The 22,663-nt window shown below is 34.4% G+C and overlaps 3 protein-coding genes and 1 pseudogene across 3 annotated transcripts; 1 reads left to right on the forward strand and 3 right to left on the reverse strand.

The window, feature by feature from the left end:
* Positions 1 to 947: 947 nt before the first annotated feature.
* On the reverse strand, positions 948 to 1,795 carry LOC111009152 (photosystem I reaction center subunit II, chloroplastic). The gene has a single exon (XM_022282113.2). The coding sequence runs from the start codon at positions 1,686 to 1,688 to the stop codon at positions 1,071 to 1,073; it is 618 nt and encodes a 205-aa protein (XP_022137805.1). The 5' UTR covers positions 1,689 to 1,795; the 3' UTR covers positions 948 to 1,070.
* A 1,747-nt stretch (positions 1,796 to 3,542) lies between these two features.
* LOC111009510 (G-type lectin S-receptor-like serine/threonine-protein kinase LECRK4) lies at positions 3,543 to 6,111 on the reverse strand (annotated as a pseudogene).
* A 2,277-nt stretch (positions 6,112 to 8,388) lies between these two features.
* On the reverse strand, positions 8,389 to 11,136 carry LOC111009136 (G-type lectin S-receptor-like serine/threonine-protein kinase LECRK2). The gene is made up of 2 exons (XM_022282084.2): positions 10,907 to 11,136; positions 8,389 to 10,649 (listed from the first exon to the last, which is right to left on the reverse strand). The coding sequence occupies exons 1-2, from the start codon at positions 11,000 to 11,002 to the stop codon at positions 8,775 to 8,777; spliced, it is 1,971 nt and encodes a 656-aa protein (XP_022137776.1). The 5' UTR covers positions 11,003 to 11,136; the 3' UTR covers positions 8,389 to 8,774.
* A 4,028-nt stretch (positions 11,137 to 15,164) lies between these two features.
* On the forward strand, positions 15,165 to 17,641 carry LOC111009155 (sugar transport protein 13). Its single transcript, XM_022282118.2, has 4 exons — positions 15,165 to 15,793; positions 15,878 to 16,203; positions 16,296 to 16,420; positions 16,509 to 17,641. The coding sequence occupies exons 1-4, from the start codon at positions 15,661 to 15,663 to the stop codon at positions 17,452 to 17,454; spliced, it is 1,530 nt and encodes a 509-aa protein (XP_022137810.1). The 5' UTR covers positions 15,165 to 15,660; the 3' UTR covers positions 17,455 to 17,641.
* Positions 17,642 to 22,663: the final 5,022 nt, after the last annotated feature.

Here is a 22,663-nt window from a genome sequence, read left to right on the forward strand (position 1 = left end):
AAATTATTATGTTTACTTTCTCAAATGAAATGTGTGTTTGCACATATTATTCAACAAGTCAATCGCATTGCTTGACTCCTCAACTTCTACATATTGTATTAAAAAAGAAAAATTATTCAAATATTTGTAAATTCTTTTTATATGACAATTAGAGGAGAATGTCTTTGCAAGTTCATATTCGTCAGGCATACTCTTCTCATATGCAACTTTCCAGGTCTTCAAAATAGATATGCTCTTTTTTCTTAGAAAGTTAACCCATTTTTCTTGACTAAAGGTAGGGTAAGCAAGTTTTTCTATTTTTTTTAGTTAAACATGTGAAAGTGAGGATTCAAATCCACGATCTTTTACAGAGAATATACTTTAATCAATTGAGTTATGCTCAAATTAACGAAGAGATTGAATTGAATGTTGATTGAATCTGAATCAAAAATGGACGAAGAGATTTGCTCCTTTCATTTAAAAAAAATATTTCTATCTTTCTTTTTTCTAATAAGATTTCAATTCATCTCACGAGAATCGATAATCCTCATGTTTGTCATGATATGTATATAGATAAAGCAAGGAGATGGCTCCATTTCTTTTGAAAAATAACGATCACTCGATATAGTAATTAAACTTTCACTTGAAGCATCAGCATTACACTTCCTTTGTATCGTTTTTAATCTTTAATAATATATTGAGATGGATTAGACAAATAGAACTTACGAGAAAAGACCACTATACATCTACCGATTCTTGTCACCAACAAATCACAAAAAGAAAATCATCGTCACAACATTTCAATCCAACATCAAAACCACATTAGTGTATAAAATTAAGCAGATAACCATATACAACTAACCTATACAGCTTGAAACATGATCTATTAAACCTTCATCATAATTTAGCCTCGAAATCCAACATCTATCACAACAATTATATAGCAGAATCCACCAAACAGAAGAACAAACAACAACAGAGGAGATATTATAACAATTAAGTTGAGAGAGATGACAGTATTGATATCACAAAAAACATTACAACAATAGACACAAGCTAAAAAGGGCAACCCAAAAAGCTGATAAATTTGCTTACAAGTCATACACTTGTTTGCCAGTGAACTTCACCTCAATGGGGCTGATATTCTTCCCAATGGATCTGAAGTTCTGCCCCACGCCTTGGCGCCCAGGGTTGACCTTCTCAGGGTACACGCCATCTTTGGGATGCAAATACTGAACCTCCCCATTGGGGAACACCCTGTAGAATTGGTACTTGATCTTGTACTTGGAGCGCAGCCTGGTTCCCAGAGCAAGGCACTGCTCTTTCCTGGCCAATTTCAGCAAATTGGGGCCCTCCCTCATGATGGCGGCGCCGCCGGTGGGCATCTCGAAGATCTGCTCCTTCGGGGACTCCCATGTAATGACATAGAATTCCTCGACCTGGGCCTTCCGGAGCAGGCCCCCGGTGCTGCCGGCGAAGATCGGGGAGGGGGTACTAGGGTCGAGCTCCGGCGGGGAGAATCCGGCCGGGGCCTCCGTGGTGGCCTCGGCCTCGGCGGCGATCTTGACCAATCGGGGGGCGGATGTGGGCTTGAGGGGCTTGGAGTTGAGGAAGGAGAGAGCTGGGGATTGCTTCCATGGGATTTTGACGGCGGATTTGGGGGTGGAGAGGGAGGGGGTGAAGAGGGTTGCTTGAGCCGCCATGGCCATGGAGGTGGGAATTGGAAATGGAGGATTTGGATTGGGAATGGAGGATTGGGGAGATTGATTATGAAGTTGTGTTTTCTTTTCTTTGGGGGCGGAGGGGATTTGGGAGTGGATAAGATGATCTTGGTTTGGCCAATTAGAATCAGTGATTTTGATACGCAGAGCTCAGCTCACCCACAGCTTCTGTATATCCTCAGCTTTTTCCCGACTCATTTTCCCAAGTGTAAAGCTAAAAGACAAAAGAAAAGATGAAATTTTTTATTTGTTTGGAATTTTTGTTTCTTCTTTCTTTCTTGGTTTAAATACTATGGTTCCTCTACTCTCATGATGTAGATTTTAATTTTTATGCTTCCAACTTTTATTTAGGTTAGTCACTGATTTTCAAAACTGTCTAGTTTAGGTCAACAAAATTTTAACATAAATATTTTAATATAAATTTATAGTGAGCGAGAGTCTAGACCAAAATAGGTCTCTAATAAAAATGACTAAGATTAACGTTTTCAGAGTTCATTGAATAAAAATTAAAAATAGAAGTACTACAATGCTAATGTTTTAAAACTACGAGATCAAAATGAATCAAATCAGTGTTTAATTTTTTTCCTTTTATAACATAATTACCCATGATATCGTCCTCGGCTTTTGGCTAAGATGAAGTGAAATTTCCCGTAGTGTGAATAAATTAGTGATTTACTACCGGTTGTGAATCCTGATTGTAAAACAATAATTCAATGTTGATGCTAAATAAGTGATCTACCATGTAGTTTTAAATTAGTGACCAGTTTGAATCCACCCTCACATCTTCTAATAAAACTAAATAAACTTTTGATAATTATTATTTTACAGGGTTATATAATTTAAAATATTTTACCTGTTTTAATTTTAATAAACATAAAATTAGTTTATAATATAAAGTAATATATTTATCAAAGTTCTTATATTTTTAATATAATTTTGCATCTTAAAATTTTGAAATTCTGAATCTGAAAACATTGAAAACATGAAAAAATCGTTTTCAAAATTTCTATGAATTCGAAATGAATCTCCCAAGTCTTGCGTATCCACTGAATCCATTTGATTCGATAATGTGAAAAAAAAAACAGAATTTGAATTTCCAACCAAACAAACCCTAGAAAAATGAAATGTTCAGCGGATAATTTACTAGTATCACTTCTTTGCCAATGTTACTAATTTATTAGTATCACCCTCTCATTGAATTATTAAATGAATAAAAAAATTCAGTAATAGCACAGATTCACTTATATTCTAGTGTATCATTGACTCGATAGCATGATCAATTCATTTCTTTTCAAAAAAAAATGATGAATTCATTAATTAGTATCACTAATTCACTCATGTGTACCACTGATTTACAACTCCAATCACAGTGTATTCCTAGTGACTAAACAATTCATTGATTTATTAATAGGTGTAAAATGTTTAGCTATTTCATGTAAATTAGTGATAAATTCATTTATTCAAGTGTCATAAATGTACCATAAATATATGGGTTTTTTTTTTTAATTTCAAAACTAGGAATAGGGTCAAAAGTAGCAAAATTTAATTAAGAGAATGATTTCAAATCTATGATGACACTTAACTTAGAAATTAATAATTTCTATATATTTTCCGACATCAAATGTTTTAAGATCAGACAGTTAAATAAATAGTTATGATCAAGAATACCTCATGTGGTCTCTTTTAATATTTTGTATAATTTATTTTTTATTTATATCTTATACGCATAACATTTCAATTAAAGTATATATTTTATAGTCCAATCCAACTCGAATTTTCTCACAAAATCTCAAGATAAAAATTCAAGTTCATGTTCTACCACGATGAGGAGCGAAAAAGGCATTATTCCAACCCAATTCAAATAAGTTTATATCTGAATTAAAACTCTAGAGTTAATTATTTAGCTTAATAAAAATGATTTCTTTAACTAACTTTGTGAGTTTGAATTTCGATTCCCACGTATTATTAAATAAAATAAAATATCTAGAGAAGCAGAGGAGGGGTTCCAACTTTGGCGGTGCCTTCTAACATTTGGGTGACCTTCTTCATCGACGGTCTTTGGGCCGCGTCTGGATGAATGCACCACAATCCCACCATCGCCATCCGTTCAAATCTTTCCAAATCCCTCAATATTTCCGGCTCATCTCCGACCACCGTCTCCAGATTTCCGGCCGCCGCGCAACTCAATATCCAATTCGAAAGAACCAAATCCTCCTCCTCGGTTTCTTCCTCCACTCGGTCCAACTCAATGTGCCTTCTGCAACAAATGATCTCCAGCAGCATTACTCCATAGCTGTACACGTCTACCTTCGCCGTCACCGGCGCTCCCCTCAGCCACTCCGGCGCCATGTACCCGATCGTCCCTCTCGCCTCCGTGTTCGTTCTCGTTTGGTCCTTCTTCAACAGCTTCGAGATCCCGAAATCGGCGATCTTCGTTGTGTAATTCGCGTCCAGCAGCACGTTTTGGGGCTTCACGTCGCAATGGATGATCTGCGTCTCGCACTCTTCGTGTAAGTACGCTAATCCTCTGGCTATTCCAATCGCGATTTCCACCCGCTGTGTCCAATTAGGGTTTTCGCCATTGTCGAATAGGAATCCCGATAGTGCGCCCTTCGGCATTAGCTCGTAGACTAGAATAAGCTGCTTCTCGTTTTCGACGCAGTAACCTAACAATCTGACCAAATTCTTGTGATATGTCCGGCCGATGATTCTGAGCTCCGTCACGAATTCCTTCTCGGTACTTTCAGTCATTCTGTCGAGCACTTTCACTGCAATTTCGACGTCGGCACCGTCTGTGTAAATTTCCTCGAAATACTTTCCCGGAAGATCCTTGGCCCAGAATCTTGTTGAATCCATCGGTTGCGTCAACTAATTCCTGGAAAGTGAATTCCCGGAAATTGATTCCGATGGCACTTGCACTGGAAAATTGCTTCGTTCTCATCAGTCTCCGAGCCGTGGGATGATAGAAAACGACAACGACACCGGAGCAAAAAGCCAGAACTCCGGCGACTATATCGCCAATCTCGAGGAATTTCCGGTATCTAAGTTTGTCGTCTTTATTGCCGTCGTCGACTTCAGAACCGTTTTTTAGCAGGAAAGGCACTCTGATTAGAGTTTTTGTCCCATTGGTAATGGAAGTATTTCTAGCATTTATTAATGGCGTCCTCTTCTTGCGACATGTCGAATCCTTCCAAGTTGCTGCCATGGCGTAACAATCTTCCATGAGTGCCTCTCTGCACTGCTCAACATCGACATTGAACGTACGAGCCAAATCCGAGAAACGCTCGGATTCAGGGGGCAAGTCAATATCCACATCGTCAATCACCTGGATGGTGAAATTCTTCCCTGGATCTTCCTTACAGTAGTTCATCACAGTTTCCGGCCGACATCCTCTCCAAGAATCACTCGGATCCAAATGAACAAAACCAGGCAAGCAATCGCAGGTTACTGTATCATTATCTGCTGATTTACAGAGCCCATTTAAGCCGCAAACGGTGTTCACAAGGCAGGGGTCTCTCATGGCTCCCCACACCCTCAGCCATTCCCTGCCGTTACTTTTCCGGTAAACATACTGCCGGAAATCGCCATGGACGCCAATTGTTGCTCTGTGGTAGTAATCTTGAATTGGGGTTGGAACATGGACTGTCAAATTGCAAGAAATCAGTCCACTTGATGAGCCAGTTCTATTGTTGAGGTACATCAGAGCAGTGGCGTTATCGAAGACTAAAACAGTGTTTTGAATGTCGGTTGCGATTGTGAACCAATACCCAATATTGGAGATTTTGTAATTGGAGAGCACCAGATTTCCGTCTGTTTGCATTTGCAACATGGAATTCCCTGTTGAGAAATTGGAGACGCTTTTTGCAGAGAACAGCTTTTTGTCCACCCCCAAGATCTGCCCGATTAGGAGAGTATCGGTCGGAGAATCAAAGCTTTCGCCGACGGGCACGGAATTGGAGTCTTTCAACACGAAGTTGCCGTCGTCTTGCATTTGGCCGCAAGTTGCAGGCGCTTGTGTGGACATCACGGGTTGAATAATGGTGCCGTTTGGGAATGAAAGCACGAACTGGCCGGTGCTGCTCAACTGGACGACGGAGTTCGCCGGCGCCGGATTGTCGCGGTTGGCCGACCAAACCAGCGTGCTCTCTGCGATTTTATCAAACCAAATTCCGACAAGGTAGAGACCGTTGGGAAGAAGATGAAAACCGAATGCAAAATCCCCAGATGGAGAAAGCCAAGAATGGTTGGATCCAGCAGTTATGGAGGAACCCATGGTTATGGTGGAGCCATTTTGAGCCAAACACACATAGAAATTTAGAAGAAGGAAAGAGAGAAAGATCATGGACGCCATTGTCGTGTTTTTGTTGCCTTTTTTGGCATATGAAAATGAAAATGATCGACCCGGTTGAAGTTTTGAAGGAGCTGTGAAAAAATTGTGTTTGAAATCGTCTACGGAAGCTCCATGGTAATGGCGTTATTGGTCTGATACCACAAAATTTGACTTGTGGTTTTAAGCCACTGTTGAGTTTAGAAAAATCAAACGAGAAAGAATTATCGGTGGCGTACAAAATAATAAAGCTTTCATCCAAGTTGTCGCAATCGGTTTTTTAAGCCAGCCTTATCTTTTTCCTTTCTTTCAGCAATTTTATACCCAAATGTTGATATAGATAAAAATATGGATAACATATCAATAAATTTTGTAACAAATAAGTATTTTACACTTTTTAAATAGGTTTAAATTTATTACTATTAGCATCATGTCCATACGAGTGATATCATATTTGATATTATTTATATTTTGATGATTTTTTTGCGATGTTATAGAAATTTTGATTCATCTCTCACGTTGATGTCAAATTTATGGACATGTAAAAATATTGATGGAATTGTCAAATAGAATATTAATACTCTAATTATATGGTACATGCCTATTAATTTTTTTTAGTACAACAAGCGGGAGTAGAGATGGATCGAACTCACAACCTCTTGATTGGAGATATATGTCAATTAGAACTATGCTTGAAAAATTCAATAGTCATCTTAAATCGATGTTGACGTATCTATAAATAAGTCAGTCAACTCCCACCAAATATTTCAAGGAGAAATAGTTGTGTAGTCCTTTGGAAAAAAAAAAAAAAAGAACAACTCATTTATTTCGTTGGCCAAATTTAATTTGCATTGCTTGAATAATTCAAATCTAACGGATGAAGACTTGACCATTCTTCTTTCTTCCACTTTTTTTTTTTATTTCTCGAAAACAATATCGTGTAATTTATGTTAATAGATCCTTATAAACAAAGTTCATTACCTAGGTTAAAAAAACACTATGACCAGTATAGGATTCGAACTTGGAAAAGATAAGTGGTACTTTAATGCCCCAAGCTTTCAAGATCTCAAGCCTTTGTCATTTCTCAATAATCTTTTTTGCATCTTTTAAATAGTAAAATCGATACTCAGAAATTATAAAACTTATAAGATACTAGCATTAAATTTTTGTTAATATGTCAACATTTTCATATGTTAATAGATTTGACATAGAGTTTAGAGCTTGTAAAAAAAAAAAAAAGACATAGAGTTTGAAGAGAATCAAACGTTTCCATAGTATCGAAAAAAATATAAAAAAAATATATCCATAAAATATAAAAAATATTAAAAAATGTTAGACATAATATTTGAAATAAAATTTTATTGTGAAATACTTCTTTATTAATTTAGATATATCTTAAGATTTTCATATAATATTTGAAATAAAATTTTATTGTGAAATACTACTTTATTAATTTAGATATACCTTAAGATTTTCATAAAATTTAGATCTTGACATTAACATAATCTTAGATGTTCTTTTATTTTAATAATATATAATTCTATAAGGTATCAACACATCTCGACTTTGCCAAAAGTTCAGTTCTTTTTCTTCTTATAAGTTATAACTATGATGAATTTACGACGTGTTCGACAATTATTTGATTCTATAATATTTAGTATAAAATATCCATAAAACGTTTTATATTTTACCTAAATAAAATCGTTTTTAACTAAATTTATAATTAGGTAGTTAACTTTGATTGTTTTCAAACCTAAATCTTAGTTGAGATTGCTAACCAATTGCTTGTAAATCTTAAATTTGTATTTTATAATCTTTTAAAGGGTCCACTTTTTTTTTATTAATTTTTAAATGGTATCTCTATTTCTTTTATTATTTTCTTGTCTATTTGCTTCTCTCTCTATTTTCCTTCAAATATTAAGTCAAATTATTACCGCAGAGACGTGTTTATTTATCCAATATCTCAAATATTGTCATTTTTAGTATTATCTATGTACCTATAGTGTTTATGGTTGTCAAATTATCTCAAAATATCATAATATGGTCGTCAAATTTTTGTTTTCTCTACCTAAATCCTTAAATACATGGCGAAGAAATAGGTTAGATATCCAATATAAATAATTAAATTATCTTAATCCATCAAATTAAACTTTTGGATCCATTGGTAGTTTAATCATGTTTTAATACATGATTTTTAGTTTCTCTCTCCTAAATTCAACAATAAAAATTATCAATCATGTTGTATCAACTTTCTTAAATAATTTCTCTGTCATGAATATAACCCGTGATTTAACATATACACTTCTTCACATTGACTCGTAAGTTCAAATTTCTACCTCTCATTTTTTATGGAATATTCAATGAAAAAGAAAAGAAAATTCAGCCCATTCAACAAATACATCAAACAATCTACATTCTCTGAGAAATCTCAATCCTTATCCTACGGTTTCAAAAAAAAAAATAGTCATTATTTCATACTTAAAATGGTACTTCACTTGTAAAAAGGAGATCACAGTCACTCAACCAAAGTCTATTATAATATAGATCACAATCCTAACCCACCTTTATGGGCTATTATGTCAATACATAAAACCAACCTTATATTTTTGATATTGAACTATGCGCTAACTTGAATTTAGCTCAACTAGACATCTATCTCCGATCAAAAGGTCGTGGTCGAGTTCGAATCTCTACTCCGCACGAATCTCTGGTAAACATCAGAGGGATTATACTTTGAAAGTCTGGGTTTAAGCGTGCAAATAAGCATCTCCTTCGAGAAAATGAGGGATTCCCAATTCAATGCTTCCTTCTAGCATTAGTACGACCTCTTTCATGGATGGCCGAAGGGCTGGATTTGGAGAAATGCACCATAAACCCACCATTGCCATCCTCTCAAACCTTTCATAATCATTTATTGCTTCAGAATCATGACTTATTATGGCTCTTAATCTTTCTGCTCTCGCACAACTTACAACCCAATCCACAAGTAATATTGCATCATCATCGCCTTGGATTATTCCTTCTTCTGCATGCCTTCTGCAAAATATGATCTCCAACAACATGACTCCAAAACTATAAACATCAACCTTTGTTGTAACAGGTGCATTCTTCAGCCATTCTGGTGCCATATATCCCATTGTTCCTCTAATCATGGTGGCTGTTCGTGTCTGGTTCTTCTTCATGAGCTTGGCCAAGCCGAAATCGGAGATTTTCGCCGAGTAATTGTCGTCGAGGAGAATGTTTTGAGCGCAGTGGATGATTTGGGTTTCGCACTCTTCGTGCAAATATGACAGCCCTCTTGCAATCTCCATCACGATTTCTGCTCTGCTTTCCCATTTGGGTTTTTGATTTTCCTTCTCCCCAAATAGGAAATTTGACAAAGGACCATTTTTCATGAGCTCATAAACCAATAGCCGATGATCTCCCTCATTGCAGAAACCCAACAATCGAACTAAGTTTCTGTGATGAGTCAATCCAATCACTTGGACTTCTGTGATGAACTCCTTCTCCCCTTGTTCAAACAACTTCTCCAATTGCTTCACGGCGACCTCCACTTGTTGGTCACTCAACATCAAAACTCCATTATAGACTGTGCCGAAAGCTCCTCTGCCGAGCTTGTTTTTGAACCCATTAGTCGCTTCTCTTAATTCGTTGAATGAAAATACCTTCAAATTCATCTCCAATGGCTTTGGCTTTGCAGGCTTCTTCCTTTGCAGAAAGCCCTTGGGATGGTAGTAGACAGCCATGGCGGTAAAAAGCACTACAAGTGTGGAACAGAGCACAAATATCGCCAACAGAGCTTCATTAGAAGGGGATTTTCTGCGTTCTCCATTAACATTGTTAATTGTGGGAACTTTAAGAAACGCCACGTGATTATTCGTATCTGGAATGCTTCTTCTAGCGTTCAACAATGGCATCCTCTTCTTATAGCAGGCACCGTTAAAATAAACTGCCGCCGTGCGGAGGCAGTCGTTCCTCACAACTTCCTCACACTGGTCCACATCTTTCGATGCTACCATTGTCGCATCAGACTCCTCCACCTTGAAAAACGGGAAATCAGCATTTTCAAGCTTAACAATTTTGAAGTCTGAATTTGAACAAAAGTCCACGGCCAAATTTGGATAGCATCCTTTAGAGGGCACGTTAGGATCAATCGGCGAATACCCTTCCAAGCACTCACAATTCGCGTTTTGATTATCATTTGAGGTGCAAAATCCAAACACCCCACAGATGTTGCTCACCATACAAGGCCTTTCAACGAACTTCCACACCGATCTCCACTCACCACTGCCGCTCTTAATCCGAATCAACTGCTGGAAGTTCCCCTTGTCGTCGACGGTTGCTCTGTGGTAGTAGTCTTTTACTGGAACCGGCAGCTGGGTCAAAGTAGAATAAATAGTTGTCGTGTCATTGAGGACATACAAGAGAGCCGTGGTCTTGTTGAAGACAATGGTGGAGTTTTTGTAATTGATAGTGCCAGTATACTTGTAGGCAGGGTCGGGATATCGAAAAGCAGACATTATGACATTGCCGTCCGATTGAACGTCCAACATGAATTGGCCGGTTGAGTAGTCGACTGTTCCGTTGGCATTTGAGTACAGTTTCTGGCCCATTCGAAGAACCTATGTTAAGAATATGTATAAAAAGGATTAAATTTATGTCATGGACAATGGTATATTATCTCCACAATGATATCCTCGGTTTTGGGCATAACCCTTATGACTTTATTTTTTGTTTCACCCAAAATGCCTCTTATATTAAGGGAGACAATTGTCCATACTTGTATACCATAGATCACTTTAGGAAACTTTGTATGCACACACTTGCAATCCCAACAATTTACTCTAACCCTAAACTTAGCTTTTAGATTCATTCGTACCTGTCCCGGCAAAAGGGTGTCGGTCGGATGATCAAAGCTCTGCCATACGGGATTGGAGGAGGAATCAAGCAGCATCAAGTTGCCATCATCGGACATAAAAGCAGAGCTCCCCACAGTGCCGTCGCTGATTGAAATTGGGAGTTGTTGGCATAAATCAGCACGAATTCGCCGGTGGGTTTGAGAACAATGGTGGAATTAGCCTGTGCTGGATCGTCTCTGTTGGCAGACCATGCCAAAGTTCTCTCAGGAATTTTGTCGAACACTATGCCAGCAAGGTATCTACCATCGGCAATGCGGTGGAACCCGAAGGCAAACTCGCCGGAGGATGATCGCCAGAATTCATTCGACCCAGCGACGATTGTGGAACCCAAATTAATTAGTGTATTGTGTGGGGAATGGGTCTGGGCGTAACAGTGAAGAAAGCAGAGAAGCAATAACAGAGAAAGATGAAGAAACAGATCAATGGCGGCCATAGAAATTTGAAATAAAGAAACAGTGGAGAGATAAATAAATTAGACGATGACATCAAATCCGTGGCCCGGGGGATATCGTTTTAGACTTGACGGTTTACTGGAACAAAAATCTTGACTTTTCGGGCTTCAATGACTTTGACGCTTCCTTGTAATAATTAATAAACACGTTTTCTGAAGATTTCTTTCTTTCTTCTTTTTTTTTTTTTTTGATAAAAACATGAACACGTCTTACCCTTTTCCGCGGGTCAAATTGTTTTTTGATTGGTTGAATGTAATTTTAAAGAACATTAAATTACAAATTTGGTCCTTCATAGAAATAATTGGTTAATATAGTGAAGTCCCATTTAACTATCAACGATAGTAATGGAAATTAATCGAAATGAAAATATTATTCATTTGATATTGTTTACAAGAAATCATAATCAGAATTAATTTGTTGTTGTTTATTAGAGCTATCTGGAATCGGAATCAAAATCACATATATAACAAGTATATCTATTTCTACTTTTTAGTTAATAAAAATACTGTTCAAACTTTTTTAATTAAAATAATAATAAATTTTAATTTAATATATTATTGCTAGTAAATATTTTTTTATAACAATTTATTTAATATTAATAAATAATGAATAATTAAAATAAAATTGCATCAAATAAAATATTTTTTATTAGAACAACGATAATTTAATATTACATTTATTAAATTTTATTATTCTAATATTTAAAAATAATAATTTCTATTTAAAAAGATCTATTGATATTAATGAATATAAATTTATAACATTATATAATAAAATAACATCAACTAATAAAAATTGAATTATAAATGGAGAATAAATTATAAAATTATTAACTTTATGTATCTAATTAATAGATGAGAGAGGAGTTCAAAGTTGTAAATTAATTATAACATGTGGAGCCCACCAAATAAGGAATGAAGAATGGGACTGATGGGGTTGTAGAGATGTAATGAGAGGATATGAGATTGTAAAGTTTGAGGTGGATCCCATCATTTGATTTCATTCTTACAATTTGGTATATACCATAAAAAAGAATGAAAGTTTTCAATATGATTCTTTGATTACGATTGCAGATAAGTAAACATGGCCTAACATTGTAAAGTTAGACTAAATCATTTGAAGCAAATTGAAAATTTTAATGAGAACTAAATAGAAACTAAACTCAACGAAAGTGAAACTAAGCTTGAAATATAAGGTCTAAATTAGAACTTTTAAAGTCATACATGTTTGGATTGGTGGAGTCAAATCAATGTCGAAATGAGTTAGGATAGTGTTGGGACGCGTTGGGACGAAGAGTGATGGAAACAGGTGAAGCGGAGAACTGCAGGCTAGAACGACCGAGGAGGCAGCGCCATGACATTACAACAGGGCGCCGCGCCGCTGTCCCGATGGGGCGCGCAGACTTTTTTTTGTCTGTAGCGCCATGACGCTATGGACAGTGTCATAGCACTATAAAAGCTGCAGTTTTGAGTTTTAGTGTTTTCCCGTCGAAATTAGAGTCGTTTTCAGTCGTTTTTTAAAGCGTTTTGTGGCAGTTTCAAGGCATAGGCTCGGGGTATTGGCAGCAACATTGGAATAGATCAAGATCATTGTATTCAGGGTAATTAGATCTTGATTCTTGTGAGTCTTTCCTTCTTGTACCTAAGTATAGTATGTTATAATACTTAGAAGATATAAGACTTTTGTTGAGACCTCGGAAGGATGAATATCGGGATTAGATATCTGGGTGCTTGTATCAAATCTCTTTATTAGTAGAATCCGCACTGACTAAACGTAGCCCATAAACTTATGGGATGAACCCGTATAAATTTTTGTATAGAGATTATCGTGGGAGGAAAATTGTAAGGAGTGCCTTAATTTCCCAACAATAGAAACCATATTGAAAATTTTAAAATCTTAAGGAGTAATTGGAAACTAAACCCAAATTATATGGACCCTAAACCTTGAAACTAAGTTAAAACTTTTAAAATTATAGAGAGCAAATTACACCTATGGTCAAACCGAAATTTGTTATTCAACCTAAAAACTATTTTACAAATGTCATTAATTCAATGTCCATATGATTTTAAAAGTTACCACTTTTGTTCTTATAACTTAGTCAAGTCTCACAAAGCATCTATATCGATATACCTTTTTTTTAGTAGGCGACATACTTTGTTACATATCAAATGCATGACACGGTTTCTATTTAAATCACAATGAAGATAATATTTTCTATTTTTTTTCCTTCTCCTTCGTCTATCTCAGAAAAGCAATTGGGACCCATTCATTTGAAATGTGATAATGTAGTTTCATTTTTCTTAAAAATTAAAATGCAGTGGACTTGGACTTTGTGTGCATGTTATTTGCTTTATATATGGTGGCTGTTGCAATATTGAACTAACGAGTTTTCGTCTGGGTTCGTTGTTATTTCCCAAAATGTAGAATAGTTTGTAAACTATTTATAATAGTTTTTTTTCCCTAAATCAAATAAATATAAATTAAATTGTTAAGTGGTATTGAATAAAATCGTCTATTTAAAACATAGTTCCATTTAAAACGAAAAGATTTTAATTATTTTTACTATTTTTTTATATATATTTATGTTATTGAATAAATTATTAATTTGCTATTTTTAGTAAAATTATTTATTTGAAAATATCAGTTGACAAATGATTTTTTATTTGTCTATAAGTTGATTCAACTTCATTGCTATGTACCCGATTAAGGTTTAAATCTCAACTCTCATCTTTGCCGTACTTAAAAAAAGCATTATAAATAATGCAAATTATCATTTTAGAATAAGAATTATTATAGTGAAAATTAATCTAACTCGTTAGCATGTGATTGATTTACTAACTCATTAATATAAAAGAGAGTTACTACGAAAATAGAGTAGATATTATAAGCATAACTCAACGATCAATGACATCTACTTCAAGTCTTTCATTGAAGTAACAGGTTCAAATTTTTACCAATTTTAGCTTAGTTCAACTTGGTTGAGACACCTATTTCCGATCACAAAGTTTTGTATTGTTTTTTAATACCTACTTCCAAGATCGCATTTATTTTACTGAAAAATTATTGTAAAAATATATAACCACTCATAACAAAAATGAAAATATGAACAAACTTAAATAAATAAACAAATAGAAAAGTGCTAAATATTTTAAATAAAGCTCTCTGGTAAAAAATTCTTAATCCGATTGGAACCAAGTCCTTCATTCACTCTATGAATGGTTCCTTACAGATAATTATTTAATTATACCAAGCCTACAACTTTTTTCTTTTTTTCCTTTTTTTTTTTTTTGACAATATCAGCCCACAACATTGTTAAATAATAATAATACATCACATATGATGGGGAACTTCATACCTACACCCTATAGGGGAATGTAGAGATTTTTTAACCCCAAGTTCATATTAGCCAATGATAGTATGCAATGAAATTTTTTTCCTAAATAAAACAAAAACCATGACAATACAATATTAAATTTGCATGCATCGAATTTGAAAATAGTTTCATATTTATGTTAAATCATTTTTAATGTTATTATTACACAAAAGCCAAATAACCATTCTCAATGTTGATGTATGCCTATAGTTCAACTAATTAACCATTATAAGATATTTGATCTCTTAAAATCGTAGATAAATCTTTTTATTATTCGTTTCAATTATCCTATATAAAAAAGCAATTATCATTTTATAAATTTTAAATTTAAATTATTGCTTTAGGGTGAGGTTTGAAAGCAAAAAATGGTGATTCAGGAATATTGGAACGTTTCATTTGACATTAAATGGGATTAACGTGGTTCCTGGATTTGGATAAAACTTTCCAATGTCGTCTGAATGGCAATTAATTTTCCTTCTTAATTACCATTATTATTTATTTTACTAAATTTAGCTTCTTCTTCTTCTTCTTCTTCTTCATCCATTAATAGACATTGTCGTAAAAATCGAAAAGATAAACATCGCCCAAAGACATCTCTGATTGTTTCAATGTCTCCGAAACAGTTTATGCATTCCATTCTTAGCCAATTTAGCCTCAATTTCAGTTCCTTCAGATCTGAATTTTACCAAATTCTTCTCCACTCACTGTCTTCGTCTCTATAAATCAATATCCCAATCCCCAATTTCCATAACAATCATTCCAAATCGAGAATAATCTCAATCTCAATCTCAATCTCAATCTCGAACCGCCATTGATTTCCATTTCTATTTTCTACTTCGCCACTGCCGTCGTCAAAAAATCAGTCTGCAGCAGGGTCAGTTAACTAACCATGCCTGCGGGAGGGTTCGCGGTGGCTTCCTCCGGCGCGGAGTTCGAGGCCAAGATCACTCCGGTCGTCATCATTTCCTGTTTGATGGCGGCCACCGGAGGGCTCATGTTCGGCTACGACATCGGCATTTCCGGTAATTTCGAATCTCTGAACTTGTGTTCTTCAGTACTACTAATTTTCTTCTCTGCTCTAAATTCGACATGTCGATTTGGTTCAGGGGGAGTGACGTCGATGCCTTCGTTCTTGAAGGAGTTCTTCCCCGTCGTCTACGAGAGAACTCAGCAGCACGGAGCGGACGACAGCAATTACTGTAAATACGATAATGAGAACTTACAGTTGTTCACGTCTTCTCTGTATCTCGCCGCCTTGACGGCCACATTCTTCGCGTCTTACACCACCAGAGTACTCGGCCGGAAACACACCATGCTCATCGCCGGAGTCTTCTTCATCTTCGGAACGATTCTCAACGCCTCCGCCGTCAACCTCTTCATGCTCATTCTTGGAAGGATCTGTCTCGGTTGTGGAGTCGGATTCGCCAACCAGGTCTGTTCTGTTCCTATTTCTTTGAAGTGAACACAATTTCGGGATAGATCTTTTCAATCTGAGATTGACGTTGATTCCTTCGTTGAAATCAGGCCGTGCCGTTGTTTCTATCGGAGATAGCGCCGACGAGGATTCGTGGAGCATTGAATATATTGTTCCAATTCGATGTGACCGTCGGCATTCTGCTCGCGAATCTCATCAATTACGGCACATCCAAGTAAGAACATCATCAAAATCATGAATACAGAGTTTCCGATCGTGTGTTATCTAATTCGAATTCGGAACGTTCGTTTCTTTCGTTACAGGATTCAAGGCGGATGGGGATGGAGGCTATCGCTGGGATTGGCCGGCATTCCGGCGCTGTTGTTGACTCTTGGAGCGATCTTAGTCGACGATACTCCGAACAGTTTGATCGAACGCGGCCATTTAGAGAAAGGAAAATCGGTGCTAAGAAAAATCAGAGGAACAGACAACATCGAGCCAGAGTACCAGGAGATCTTGGAGGCGAGCCGCATCGCTCAAGAAGTGAAACATCCGTTCAGAAACCTCCTCATGCGCCGCAACCGCCCGCCGCTCGTCATCACAATTCTCCTCCAGGTGTTCCAGCAATTCACCGGAATCAACGCGATCATGTTCTACGCTCCGGTTCTGTTCAACACAGTAGGCTTCGGCAACGATGCGTCTCTCTACTCCTCCGTGATTACAGGTGCCGTCAATGTCCTCTCCACAATAGTCTCGATCTACTTCGTCGACAAGATCGGGCGACGGATCCTGTTGCTAGAAGCCGGCGTCCAAATGTTCATCTCGCAGACGATCATCGCGATCGTGCTAGGGGTGAAACTGCAGGACAACGAGAACGATCTGTCGCGCGGGACGGCGATCGTGGTGGTGCTGATGGTGTGCAGTTTCGTGTCGTCGTTCGCGTGGTCGTGGGGACCGCTCGGGTGGCTGATTCCGAGCGAGACTTTTCCGTTGGAGACGCGATCGGCGGGGCAGAGCATAACGGTTTGCGTGAATATGGTGTTCACATTCGTGATCGCGCAAGCTTTTCTGTCGATGCTGTGCTATATGAAGTACGGGATCTTCTTGTTCTTCTCCGGTTGGGTGCTGGTGATGTCGCTGTTCGTCATGTTCTTTCTGCCGGAGACAAAGGGCGTTCCGATCGAGGAGATGACGGAGAGACTGTGGAAGGAGCACTGGTTCTGGAAGAGATTTATGGACGAGGATGTGGTTAAAAAGGAATCGGTTTAAGCATCAAGGCCTCGTCTCGATTTGGAATAATACCATCTGAATCAAAACAATCTGAATGAAATCCGTCGGAGTTGAATGAAAATGTTATTTCTTTGATTTTGTTTTCCAGAATTTTTTGGAATTGGAATCATAAATTGAAATGAGAATGTTGGTTGAAGTTGTTTTATGGAAATTTTCTGAACTCGGAATTGAGTTTATTACTTGCTAAAATGAACTGAAATAGAAATTAAAATATATTACACTTACTAGAATACCTACAAAGCTATAAATACATTAACTTAAAAACTATGCTAATATTATTTTTAATTAAAATAATAATATATTTTCTTTTTGTTTTAACAATTTATTTAATATGAACAACTAATAAGTAATTAAAATTACATGAATTCAAAAAGATTAATATAAATTTTTTGAAATAATATCGAATAATAATGAATTATATTCATCTAAATTAATAATAACAAAGTACAATTAAATAATTGATAAATTAAATTGAATTTCTATAATAAAATCACATAAAATAATAAAAGTTGTGTAATTTTTTATTAAAGAAAAATCATTAATAATATAAATAAATAAAGATGGAGTAAAATTGTAAATCACTATGATTTGGATTCATTATAATAATACAATTAGTATACGAGAGAATGTGACCAACATGAGCTTAGCTCAACCAAATATATTTCGATATGACTAAGAAATAATGAGTTCTAGTTTCTCATTCCTATTTGTTGCACTAAAAAAGGAAAGTAAAAGAGAGAATGTGTTATGTAGAGGCATTTTGGTAGCATTCCCTTCTTTGTTTGTTGTTTTTTTCCCCTTATTTTCTACTTATTGTTTCTCATTTATTCTTTTTCATTCAAGAAAATAAATTTGTATTCGGTAACTATTTTTCATTTCTTATTTTCTCTTTTTTAATTAAGAAAAATAAAATTATGTCAGGTAAATTTTTCTTATTTTTACTAAAAGAAAAAAAAAAGAAACATAAACGTTATGGATAATAATTTCTTGATCTCTAACATTTTAAATTAAAAGGAGTAAAAACTTTATATGAAAATTAAAAATTCAAATTTTTACGTTATATTTTTTTATATATTTTTTATGCATTTTATAAGTAGAAAATGATAAAATAATACTTTTATCTATATTTTGGAAAAGCTCGAAACATTATAAAAAAACTGGATTTTTTTTCTAAAATTTGTACGTTAATTAAAAATGAGATATGAGAAACATAAACAGTTATCAAATACTTACATATAAACAATAAATAATAAACAGAAATTTTTAAACAATAAATAATAAACAGAAATTTTTACCAAACGGATCTTTAATGATTCTAGAGTAAATCGGAAATGAAATTTCCAGTTTTGAAATTAATTAGTCTTTTTTCAATAAAATTTGATCAAACTAAGATTATATCTTTTAAACGAAAACAAAAATAATTTAATTAAAAATAATATTCGAGTTTTTAAAGAAATCCAGACCTACTAAGATTAGATTATTATATGTTTTTTATTTATGTAAATTTTCAAAGATCTAAAACTAAAGTCTTCCCTAGTACTCACAGAGGTTGTACTAAAAATATATATATATTTTTAGTACTACAATTCAAATATGAGGGTAACGATTTGAACGACTATTCTAAAATATATATATATATATATATAGTAATGACTTTATTTTTTTTATAAGATTTTGTTAAGGATCCTATATTGATAAGATAAGAGACCTAACAAGGATTTATAATACACCTGGGCTACCCCCTCATAGCTAATTGATTTTGAGATGAAACTCATGAATATTAATAGACTTGATTAGTTAAGTTATGTTAAATTAATCTACATCGAAAGTCTTAACCTAAATAATTTCCATAAAATACTCTCTTTTATCTAAAAAAAAGATAAAACTTGACTCTTTCCTAATAAGGAGTAACCTTATCCTTATCACCGTTGAATATTTGACAACTAAGAGAAAAATGCAAGGACAAAAATTTATTTTAAAATATTAAGTTGTCAAATATTCAATTATGGTGGGGATAAAGTTGACTGTCACTAAAAATTTTGGATAAAAGAAAAGGATCTCTCTTTCTACATTTTTCTCTCCTGTTTATCAACAATCACTTTAAAAGTATTCTTTATCTAATCAATTGTTTCCACTCTTAGAACTCTACAATCAATTAGTTGTAGACTTCTCAAGTAAGCAGAACCTTTTTTTTTTTTTTTTTTTGAGATAATCATGATGAAGGATAGTACACAAACCACCCAAAAACAACGTGTATGATATAAATAAGTTAGCATTGTTTTTCATCCTCTATCTCCAACCACGTTATAGTGAAGTGCCAATTTTATTTTAATCACTTCACACACTTGTTTTATTTAAAATCTTCTATTTCTTTTAGGTTTACCATTAGAATTTGGAAACTACTAATATTCTTATATCAACAAACCATTGATATAATATGTCAACAAATTTATCAAATGATATGTTTTATCGTAATCAAATCTCATATTCACTTGATAAGTTGATAGGAAGAAGATCATAGATATACGAGTGATAAGTGAATAACAATATCTATATTGGTACGAGACTTTTTAGATAAAATCAAAAGCAAAATAAAGACTCGTTATAGAAACAAAAAGGAATCGTTAGGAGAAAAGGAACAATATTGCACGATTTGCATGGGGCCCATGTACAATTCAAAAAAATTAAGTGGAGGAAATTAAAAATAAACGAAAAATTCTTAAGAAGATTCATTGGTTTGCTGAAAATGTTAAACTTTTTATGATGGGTTTGTTGAAAATTATAAAATATTAGAGGGCACAATCGCCCAATTTCCATTTCTTTTGGTGCCTTTTTGAAACTTGTTTTTGAGTATTTTAGTGGATGAGAATTCACCCAACAACTAAACTCAATTATTTTTATGCCTTATATTAATGTTAGTTGGTGTTACCACTATGCCTTTCAAATTCCACCAATGATTTGACTTACCCAACTTAATTATTAGTTAAAGGTTTAGAAAGAAAAAAAACACATCAAAAGTAGATAAAATCCTATGTTTTATCTCAATCATCCAAAGTTTTAAGTTAAAATTACGATTTCAATTGTGACTAGTTATATCTTTGAATGTTTTATATAACTAATTCTAATACATCTGTGTCATTAACATCATTAGTTAAACGTTGGCATATTTGATAACTAACTAACTAATAATGATTTGATACGAAAACTTAAAATGAGAATGTTGATTATAAAAATTAAGGGTAAACAAGCAAAATAAATTAGTTTATTAATGTGACCCTCCATTTTTCAAGGAATAATTTCACTTTCTCACTAGTCATGAGAAGTCTTATATTGACCACTATTATAGTTTTGATAAGTAGGAGAGAGAAATGTAAGGAGAAGAAAATTAGAGTTTTTTTTTTTTTTGTTATAAAGTAAATACGAAGATTTTTTACTAATTAGTTCAGAGATAAAGTATTATTTTTTCTAAAAATATTATTTAAATAATCCTCATTTGTTAAATGGGTAAAGTAAAATGATTGACATAACCTAACCTTTTTTATAAGGGGAGTTGGAGTTTTATTTTCCTACCGTAGGCACCCGCGCCCGTCACACGGAGTACTGGATGTGAGAGATCAAGAATTTTTTATATTAAGATTAAGGAAGTTTTCGAACTTAAGGTCTCCAAACTGGTATAATCAAAAGACCCAAGTTCTTGCCAACCAAACTGCCTCTTTTGAAGGTAAAATGAACATATAACTTTTAGACTGTTACATCACCTTTTTTAAGTAATTTGATTCAAGAATGTAATTTTTTCTCTTTTGATCATCTGTATTATTCAAACTCACAAACAAACCATAGCTTAAAGATTTTCGTAGGTGAAAGTTCTCAAAAGAAATTACGCTTTTGTGTTACTTTTTTAAATGTAATATGACGTGAGATTGTTGCATTTTTTTTAATAACGTTGTTTCTATTTTGTTAATGCGACAAAATTTATTGTAAGAGGTCCGAATAAATATATTGCAAAGTTTTTATGGAAATTGATTAAAAAATAACTAATTGCACATATGGATCTATTATTTAATCCATAATTAGTGAACTTTAACCAAAAAAATAATTTAAAAAAACATGTCATGTCATTTATGACTCCACAATCCACCAATTGATTTTATGTTGACCAGAAATGATGAAGAAAGTCGAGAAGAGAGAAATCAAATAGGAATGTAAGTTGAAATTTAAAAAATACCGACGAAATCATCGAACCAAAATAAGTCAAGTTGGTTTATTTTAAGTATATATTTGTCAATTCGGCTATGAAAAGTATAAAACTGTTTTTTTTTTTTTTTTGTTAATTTGGTTTGATTTTGATGAATAAATGGTCAATTAGGTCCTTCCCAAACAAATTAATTTGGGTGTCAACTTTTTATTTTTTATTTGGTATTTTATTCTCAAAACGTCCACTTTGATAGTTATACTTTTATTTTTTTTATTTATTTTAGTTATTATATATTCAAGATATCTATTATATTGTTAAAAGTGACCAATTTGATTTTTATTTATAAAATTTAACACAAATTTTAAACCCATCGTGAATCATTTAATAAAAAATTTATCGTTACATTAGAAATGAAATGAAAATAAAAATGATGACCAAAATTATCATTTTAAAAAAAATATAGGACTGACTCTCAAATCTACGTACTAAAATTAATCAAAATTGAAAATAGACAAAAGTGCATGTCGGGCAAGTAATAGGTCATGTTATCTCTCGATTGTCTTTCTTTTTTCTTTTTAAGATGATCAAAGCAGCTCGATTCCATGAAAATAGACAAAAATGTAGGTCATGTCATATCTCGATTGTCTATTTTTTCTTTGAAAGATGGTCAGGCGGCTCGCTTCCAAACCACATTTTAGAGTTCTTAAAAATTGATAATAATATTGACGGACAGCTTTAGTATAAGTGGATAGCGGTACGGGAGAGACGTCCAACCAACTATTTAGAGTTCTTAGAGCTCCTGTGAAGAGTGAAGAGTAAAATATAATTTAAACCCATATTTTTCTAAATGTGTCCAATCCAACGATTATGAAAAATGATGTTGCCACGTGGAAGAATCCTAGTGATGGCACGCGCTGCCGCCGGGCACTCGCGGTAGCTCCTACAGGTGCAGTCCGTGCTCACTCGGCCTATAAATTACTCGCGCCATTCCGC

Source organism: Momordica charantia (assembly GCF_013281855.1).
Source record: "Momordica charantia cultivar OHB3-1 chromosome 5 unlocalized genomic scaffold, Mcharantia_2.0 BLBB01000005.1, whole genome shotgun sequence".
Lineage (NCBI taxonomy): Eukaryota > Viridiplantae > Streptophyta > Magnoliopsida > Cucurbitales > Cucurbitaceae > Momordica > Momordica charantia.

What these genes read in the sequence shown, in the direction of transcription:
- LOC111009136 (XM_022282084.2), bottom strand. Translation starts at nt 11,002, where the DNA reads ATGTCCGATGATGGCAACTTGATGCTGCTTGATTCCTCCTCCAATCCC. An exon ending in ACACCCTTTTGCCGGGACAG is followed by an intron (nt 10,650 to 10,906) that starts GTACGAATGAAT and finishes TTCTTAACATAG; the next exon opens with GTTCTTCGAATGGGCCAGAA.
- LOC111009152 (XM_022282113.2), bottom strand. Translation starts at nt 1,688, where the DNA reads ATGGCCATGGCGGCTCAAGCAACCCTCTTCACCCCCTCCCTCTCCACC.
- LOC111009155 (XM_022282118.2), top strand. Translation starts at nt 15,661, where the DNA reads ATGCCTGCGGGAGGGTTCGCGGTGGCTTCCTCCGGCGCGGAGTTCGAG. An exon ending in CTACGACATCGGCATTTCCG is followed by an intron (nt 15,794 to 15,877) that starts GTAATTTCGAAT and finishes GATTTGGTTCAG; the next exon opens with GGGGAGTGACGTCGATGCCT. An exon ending in GAGTCGGATTCGCCAACCAG is followed by an intron (nt 16,204 to 16,295) that starts GTCTGTTCTGTT and finishes CGTTGAAATCAG; the next exon opens with GCCGTGCCGTTGTTTCTATC.